Source organism: Anguilla rostrata, chromosome 14, assembly GCF_018555375.3.
Source record: "Anguilla rostrata isolate EN2019 chromosome 14, ASM1855537v3, whole genome shotgun sequence".
Taxonomy (NCBI): domain Eukaryota; kingdom Metazoa; phylum Chordata; class Actinopteri; order Anguilliformes; family Anguillidae; genus Anguilla; species Anguilla rostrata.
The window spans coordinates 16,901,912-16,910,924 of NC_057946.1; the positions used below are offsets into that span (position 1 = coordinate 16,901,912).

Consider the following 9,013-nt stretch of genomic DNA (forward strand, 5'->3'; position numbering starts at 1 on the left):
TGAAGTACCTTGCTCAAGGGTATGATGGCAGTCTCCTACCTGGAAATTGAACCTGCGACCTTTAGGTTACAAGACCAATTCCTTACCCATTATAATACACTGCCACCCCTTTAATGTAATGTTATGTAATGCTTTACTTTTCTTAGTTTTTTTGGAAAATGTAATATTATGTCATATTTGGCCAAATTATTTACTGTACAACAGTACTTCAGGAAACAATCCAGACCACAGAAACACTGGACCGTACCTGGGAACTTGTTGACCTGGCCTGACACAATGTTCTCGTTGTCATGAAAAGACACCCCATGCCAGTATATGTCACAGGCCACACGTCGACCTCCAGGAAGCTGCACAAAAACAGGGCGGGTTAACACCAATACATAACAATTTATACAAATTTATTTATTTCTTACAGTGTTGCAAAGCAAAATACCTACAGTATACGGTATAATACTGGTGAACCCATGCAAATAAATGTGTGGAAGGGACCACTGTGAGAATGGGGAGAGTGTTAAAAGGACATCCGCCTCTGATCAGATCAGCTTCCTGCAGGGTCTGATGAGTCAAACAGCTGACTCACGCCATGTCAGAGCCCTGCCCCAGAGTGACACTGAAAGGGTACCATGAGAAGGCAGTGTGACCGCATCCTGCAAACTCACTGGAAGTCCGCATCTCATAAAAAATAAGCGTGCAAGTGCACTGCAGAGCACCATAAATGCTGTACTACAGCTGCAATGTATATCCTCTTATGCTCACTCAGGTGCTTGGGTGGCAAGCTCCTGAAATAGCCCAGTTCAAAGAACTTTGCACCTGTCAATTCAACAGTACAGGGAAACTACATTCGAACTATTTATCATTCTCAGCGTACAGATTCAATGGAGAGAACACATTCCACATTAAATAACACGAAGATATCACAATATTTTAGAAGAAAGAAGTAATTATTGCTTCTGAATTTTGAAACATTTTCAAAACAGTCCACATCAACCTTTAAACCAGCTGTATTGGCTTTTAAACCCCAACAAACCACCCAAAAATGTTTAGAACTTGGAAGTAAACACTGTCCCTCAGTTACTCACCAAGCAACTGCAACAGCTCACTGCAGCAAACAAAAGGATTTTATGTGTACACACGCTGCAGCACCAGACCCTAAATATTTTATCAACAGGTTTTATTGGAGTAACTGCAAGTAACACTGTAAAAACTAGCATATCTTTCAGACACTAAGCATGAGCTCATCTGACACTATTTATTCTGGTTATAGATTTAGCATATAAATATGGCACGGTATGGAATCAGCCACTTGTGCCAGTCTGTTAGTCAGTCCCCTTCTATGGTTCAATGGCAAAACATCAGCTTTTAACTTTAAGGATTAAGCAGACTACTACTAGGGCTGGGCAATGTAGCCTAAAATTTCTATCACAACATTTCTTGGATTTTTGACGGTAACACTATAGCTATATCACGGTATTTTTTTTTCTCCTAATTTCAACAGAACATGCAAGACTCAGGGCTAACTGTTCCCTGGAGTTAACTATAAGGTCATTATTAATTAACCAACATTGTTTTCATGTAAAAGGTAAACATATACCCACATGTTTTTTATTGGCCTATAAGTAATGTTGCTTGAATTAACAAACATAAGGGTTAGCAAGTGGTGATGCAATCGTTTTCAACAATATTTTTTCCAGGGCTTGACATAATGATTTTTCCACTGGTGTTCTACTTGCCCCAGGTACATTTCCACTGGTCCAGCAGCCAAAATAAATATAACCACTTTTTGAAGAAGATTATACAAACTATTTCCATTAATAAGTGCTTTATTAAATATGAATCTGCCAATCACATTCATACTTCATGCAGCTTCATACATCAGCGGTTTTGACCAATCGCAGACGTCAAATGTCAGAAAACCATGGATGACTTCATGAATTGCTTTCATGTTCCTTCAGTAAATAGCAGTTTTATCTTGCAAGTTAATGTCCAAAACCAATTGAGACATCAATCGGTACAAATATTAATGAATAATCAAGCTTAGATTAGTTATTTGGAAGCAAGTGTCGGTTCAAGAATGAATGCATGATAAAGCTGTAACGTCACTTATTGATAAGCACATTCCAGTAGCCTAGAGAAAGATAACATTTTATTTCTTCTGCTATTGCCTTAATACACAATGCAAATCCTGTTTAAATGATTGTTTAAGCAATAAAACCTATCTGATATAGGCCTATACAATTCATTTGGTAGGCCTATTTTAAGTCTGAATTCTTGAATTCTTCTTTATAGGCCATACAGTATATTTTAAGCTTATCAATTAATCATTATTAATAGATTAATGAGTGCCTAAAATCTATTAAAAGCATTGCACAAAATTTGCATCCCCAGTAAGATCGCAAAAGTATTTTTTGTTTCAGCTTGTAAATGCTTTGTCAGATTTTTTGTGCAGTTTATACTTGCAAACTACTCTATTTGATCTCCCGTATTTTAAACGTGTGATGTTTTTACTGTTTTTATTTAGCTATACAGTATGTATTGCCAATGTACACTTCATATTGCATAACGTGTTAGTATTTATGACTTTTTGCAAGATTGTTATCTAAATGTAGATTTACTTCATAGTAACTTCCCTCATACAAATTTAAGCAGTGGTGTGGAAACAAAAGCATTACCGTAACCTTATCAAGAAAGCGAAATAAAAATGCCTTCAAGCAACAAATATAATTGTATGTTCTCTTTGTTAACTCCAATTGTGTCATACCTGAAATATTACAATTTTACATTGTCATAAAGTTGATAAGGTAAACATGTAATCCTTTCTTTTAAAAAAAGGCTGTTTCACACAAAGGCACACAAACAGAGCGGCATATCCGTCCAGTAAATGGGTTTCCCATAATTCAATGAATCACTTATTTTTTATTTATTTTTTTTTACAAACAGTACATTCTATACCACACACAGACTTGCAAAATTCCATCTTAGATATTACAATCCCGAATTTGAGCAAAAAAAAAAAAAAGTAGTAAAAAATTGTATATTTGTTTTAAAACTGATCAACCTACTCAAACGAACAAGTTGTTTTCATTTGAGCCACTATAGGATACATCCACTTTCTTCTCATATACTAATTATCCAAGAGTTAGCTAATTGAAAGGCTCAACTGGAGCATGTGTGCCATTCATACAAGCACACATGCCAGGGGTGTGAAACTTTCATGGGCTATAACGTACAAGTTACAACTACACAACCAAATCATTCCAGAAAAATGAATTACATTAGCCTATGTTTGGGAGGTTGAACGGTGATGACAAAATACAAATAACATGAATATGTTAGTTTATTTACATTAATTCATATGGTAATATTGACAGGACTAATACAGTGCTATTTTTATGAATCCATTTATACGAACAAGTGTATTCTCTACTGATTTCTGAAAAGGAAAATTAACTTTCTACAACAATTTAAATCACCAAAAGGGCACAGTGAAGTTCCTAACTTGTTAATGTGTGAAAAAAAAAAAAGAATATGTCCCCTTAAATACTGCATTTCCTTTGTTAATATTAAGAGAGAGCATGATCCATTGTCTGATTCAATCAGGAAATCCTGAAGTGAAAATGTAAAGTGCACTTACTCTTCACGCGTGTTGGATCTCTGCCCTCCCCTCCCCTCCCCTTCCCTCAAAGTGGGCATGTAGGTCTACAGGATTATCCCAGATTACACCTAATTATTTCCCACCGTAAGGATGTGCCATATGCTTAAAGTCAACTGGCAGATGCTTTACATGTGCAAATGGTGTGATATCAAACAAACTCATTTGCAAACTCTAAAGTGAGCTGTACAGCAGGGGTACCAAATTGATTAATTAACTAATCACCAGTGAGCACTTTGTTATACTTCTTAATGATCTGGAAAATTCTAAACAGAGAGTGAAGTCAATCTTCACTTCAAAATTCAACTCTATATTCACAACTAAATAATTCAGAGAAATAATATTGCATTTGTCATTTGGTCATGCAGTAAGATGGACACACCCTTCTAGAAAAACACTGCTCTTAGATTCATCAACAAAATGGCAGCATTCAGACAATGAAAAGGGATCTTGGAGGATGGATCTAGTTTAGACTGTGGATTGCTGTATCATTGTCACAACCAGGGCCATTACTACAGAGTTCTTCAGCAGTTCCTGGTGAATTGAGACACAGCCTATTTAATTTCTGCCATCTCAATTCACCCTTGACCTTGTAGCTTCAGTAACTCAATCATTTCCACAATGACCACAGTTAGTCCCTTTTAAACACAATGTTTTAAAACTTACAAATTCATGTTATTAATTACAAGTAATCACGTGGCCTAATATTATAATAATAATAATAATAATAATAATAATAATAATAATAATAATAACAGCAACAACTATGCAATTGAAACTTGTTTCATGGTATGGCTAAGCAGGAGAAACACTGTAATAGTACAGTAGTGCAGCATGAATATGTGAAAGTAAGCACTTATTACACCTTTTATTCGAGTATAGGGACTAAACAATCCAATTAGTTGGCTTCTAGTCTACTTCATTTTTATTTTTTTAAGAAACCAGATCCGTCCGAGCTGTAAGGTTTATATTACAACTGATGACGATAGATGGTCGCATGTATATTTCACAGTGCATAGATAACTGCAGATGGCAAGGATTACTTATCCCAAAACAGACAGATGGCAAACGGTTCTCGTCGTTTTCAGAATATCATTTCGTGACTACGATAGTGTAGTAGAGACATACATTATTTTAAACTAACTCTAAACTGGCTGTAACTCTATCCCATCTATCCTACCATTAATCTCAAAGTTTCAAGTGTCAGGGTTTAAAGTCGCCGGGCCTTGCATTTTATATTTAGCCTCGTTAATGAGAGTGTGTCAATCAAACATTGACCGCGAGTATCAATTACCATTTGGCCACTTAAAGTGTCACAATAGTTAGTTACTGGATTACATCAGTGTCAAAACAATACACGTTCCCATGAGCTGTGTAGTATCAAATATTTTGTTAACATGAAGCATCTAAGCTAATAATAATAATAATAACTTGACAATTTTTGTATTGATTAATGTATTGAGGGTGTGGTTCCACCGGCACTGGAACCTGTTTGCATACCTCTTTCCACTTGAGTTGTCTGATGCTGACTTTTAGAGCCTCAAGAGACGTCTTGGCTTTGGAAGTGTCTACTGTCACTAGTTTCCTCTTCTTAGTAAGTTTATTACCATCTTCTTTGGTGCGCTGGTCCTTCGATCTATGGTTAGGCACCACAACACCATTTGTTTCCATTTTCCCTTGCAGCACTTTGCCAGTTCCTTTGATTTGAAGCATTTGCTCGCTACTGTTGCGGTCGATCATTTTCCCCTCAGTGGTTTCTATCGTTTCCTGTAGTGGTTTGGAGGCCTCCTGTTTGACGTTCAGACTACATGCATTGTCAGGAGACCCCTTTTTGCCCCTACTTTTACTCCTGCGTCTGTTGGCCACAGAGGTCCGGACAGCATCCCTCCGACCTCCAACAGTAGCAGCAACTGGAGAGGCAGACCCAGGCGAGGAAGACAGCACTGCCTCCTCTTCCGCAGCTGCCTCCTTGCCTTCTTCATCCGCCGACTTCATCTGCTCTAACTGGACCTTAACTTTCACATAGTGGTCACTCATTATGTAAATGAAAATAGCTTACTAGCGAGGATCGCTACCAAATAGCGCAGTGCAACTCACCAGTTGGTTGTAAGCGATGATTTATGAGAAGTACCTAGCTAGCTAGACATTCTGTTATTCGCAAGGCACATAGCTATATAAGTTATCTATCGCTAGCAAGCGAAGTAGAAGATCAGCTCGCCACATATCTAGCTAGTTAGCTATTTAGCCAATTTAGGCAATACGGCTTTATTAAATATTCATAAAGGACACAGCCCAACCCCAGATTTCCACCGACACATTTCTGTAGTTAGCTAGCTGGCAAGTGGTAACGTAGACTAACTAGTAAATCAAGTCAGCTGCCCTGTTGTGATTACTAGCTAGCTTACTTAGCAAACGTTAAGAATTTAACCACGAGATTCCCATTTCAGCAGGCTCCACTAGAAGTGCACGCTCATACTGTTAACTAACGTTAGCGAGCTAAACAAAAGTAAAATAAACTGATGCGAAACTGCATCCATTTTAGCTAGCTATTCCAGCTATTCCACATCAATGTCACTCGTTGCATAGGAAGAAATCCTCAGTCAATCCCATTCATACCGAACGTCCAGATGTCAAGACTGGCCAGTTAGGCATGTTTCTAGCGCTAAACTGCTTAGCGAGCAGTGCGGCTAAAATGGCTAGCTAAATAGCCAACATAAAATATAGCTCATCTAGCTAGCTAGCTAAGGAGTCAATTCGTCATCTTAAAGTTTATTAGTTCCCTGGATTTCTAGCAAGCTAATATCGCAGCTGTAATCTGTATGTACGTATCAACTCAATTTGCATACGGCATAATTTAGCTAACATTATGACAGCACATGCCGGTAGAACTGGAAGACTGGTTCAGCAGACGTGAACATACACACTACGCCCGTCGAAATGCCCATTGCCCAGAAGACGGTGTGGCTTAGACAGACGTGTTGAAAATGCCGTGCTTGTGTTTTGGTCCTGTTGACAACGCAACCGACGGAAGCCTCTGAGGTTCCAGACAGCTCCAGCTCTTTAATACGTTGCGTTTGCGAAACGCGTTCATGTATGGGTGAGATGCTGCTCAGGTCGTTATAGCATGTAACCAATCCAATATGTATTTACATCGCCATGCCACAGAAATATATTTTCATTTTAAATAAAAACATGAAACTCTTCTGTTGCTTCAGTAATAGATCGATCTAGCTAACTAAATGTTCTCATGCAGTAGGCTACTTATACATTGATAGATTATGTACGTTTCTTCTTATCAATATTTAAAATCAATTTAAAAAAAAGTGATTAGGGATTCAAGGCTTCTCTGATTTGGACTACAATAAATACCTTATTAGAACCACAAACATGCATCCTTTTTTAACCATGCATGTACTTGAAATGTTTTATGAAATGCAACTATGGTTTATCCATATTCCATGAAGTTACCTATACACATCAACTTGAGGGGGGACTTCACTGGCATGGACAAAGCTGTTTTAAAAGACAAAATAGCAATAAAGAAATATTACTATGCATGTTTAAATGTCAGCATAAATATATGTCAAATAAGAGCCTCCGTAGCATTGTCTGGATTATAGCACACAGAGCAAAACATGCCTGCTTCTGAATTTTACTGTATAACATTATTGCTGGCAAGCATGCTGCTTGCCACATGTATAATTCACTGACAGTGCTTCAGTAAAAGTATGTGGAATAACAGCTTCTTAAGTTTTCTTCAGCAAACCTTTGTCAAACACTTTACTCCTGGATCCATAGCTGCATTCTTTTGTTTGGGCTGTTGATACATAACAATACTGTGTACTATATGCATCTGTTGAAGATTAGTTACTTGGACATCTTAATTCTATGACCTGTCAAGAAAGTTTTATTTTAGATTATAATCTAAGAAGGAATACTTTGTTATTTCTGACATGCACATCACAAAAGCAAGTTATTTGTATTATAGATTAATATATGCACTGTAAATCCAAGGTGCCGTGCTATGACATCTCCATGTCATCCCACTAAGTATGCTTCTACACGTTTCATCTAACTATGGAGTTTTAACCCTCCTGTTATGTTGCGGGTCAAATTGACCCTTTTTAAAGTTTGAAAATCTAGGAAAAATACTTAAAAGTATGAAACTTCTTCTACTGGCCTTAATTAGTGTAATCAACATTTTAAATGAAAATGGTTCATTTCATGTATTTGCAAACCCCCCCTGTATGGGGATTGACCCGGGAACATTTTTGCTGTACCTAAAAAATGAACAGAACAGAAGGGTTTTAAGTGAACTGGATGGTAAACTTATGTCATTAGATTTATAGGAGGCATGACAAATAATTTTAATCAGTCATGATTCTTCTCTTAACACATTCTATTTTAAGCATACAATTTTCAAGAGAATATTCATAAACGATTATATGAACTGTCTGAGAGGGAGCAAATTCCTGTGTAGGTAATTTCACAATAATATTAATGATAACAAAGATGTTAACAACAACACCAATACTACTACTACTATTACTACTGCTAATAGTAGTAGTAGTAGTAGTAGTAGTAGTAACAATTCTTTTTTTCTTTTTCTTTTTTAAACCCTGTCCATTTAGACAATATCGTAGTGCTGTACAGTGAATATTAAAAGGTTAAGGCAAAGAAAGAAGACGGCAGTAATACCATTAGTTTGCTTCCTAAAAATATAAATGCGGCCAACAGAGGGGGCACTTGTTCAAATATATATCAAGCTTGTAGCTGGTAATTAAAACTTAATTAATCTTTTATGGCTGTTGTAATTTGAAGAATTTCCCCACTGCTTACCTTATATATTTTCACATGTATATATATACATATTTTATTACAACTGGAGGAACAATAATTATGCTGAACTCAAATGAACGTATCTACTGCGGTTTTGTATTCATACATCATTGATACTACATGGATTTCGTACTGCATGTTTCATTTAAAGCTTTAAATCAAATAAAAAGCATGACTTTACGAATGATTTCACGTTACACTTCTTTCAGTATTCTAGATATGTTGCTAAATATTTTAATGATACTCACTATCAGTAATCGCCCTACGTCATGCACAAATGCATCTTACAAACTACTCTTTTTAGACTTCGCTATATGTGTTAGATATGGGAAATATTTGCCGTTTGTATCGTTGCCATTCTACATACACCTGTCATAACACAATGCATAATTAATATTGCCAGAAGTACGCATGATTGGTCCCTATTCCGTTGTAATTCTTGATCACAAATTATGTGTACTGTGCTCGGCCGGACAATAACTTGTTTAACTGGCAGGGGAAAACGCTTCCTGACTGAATGCAGGG

At 36.8% G+C, this 9,013-nt stretch overlaps 1 protein-coding gene across 1 annotated transcript in view; it reads right to left on the reverse strand.

Annotated features, from left to right (window-relative positions):
- The window catches only part of ttll11 (tubulin tyrosine ligase-like family, member 11), a 39,970-nt gene extending 33,298 nt beyond the window's left edge, over positions 1 to 6,672 (reverse strand). The window contains exons 1-2 of the mRNA XM_064307258.1: positions 5,150 to 6,672; positions 248 to 347 (exon numbers count right to left, since the gene is read on the reverse strand). Coding sequence (XP_064163328.1) covers positions 248 to 347; positions 5,150 to 5,686 — 637 coding nt within the window. The 5' untranslated portion in view covers positions 5,687 to 6,672. The remainder of the gene's footprint in view (positions 1 to 247; positions 348 to 5,149) is intronic.
- Between the last annotated feature and the right edge of the window lie 2,341 nt (positions 6,673 to 9,013).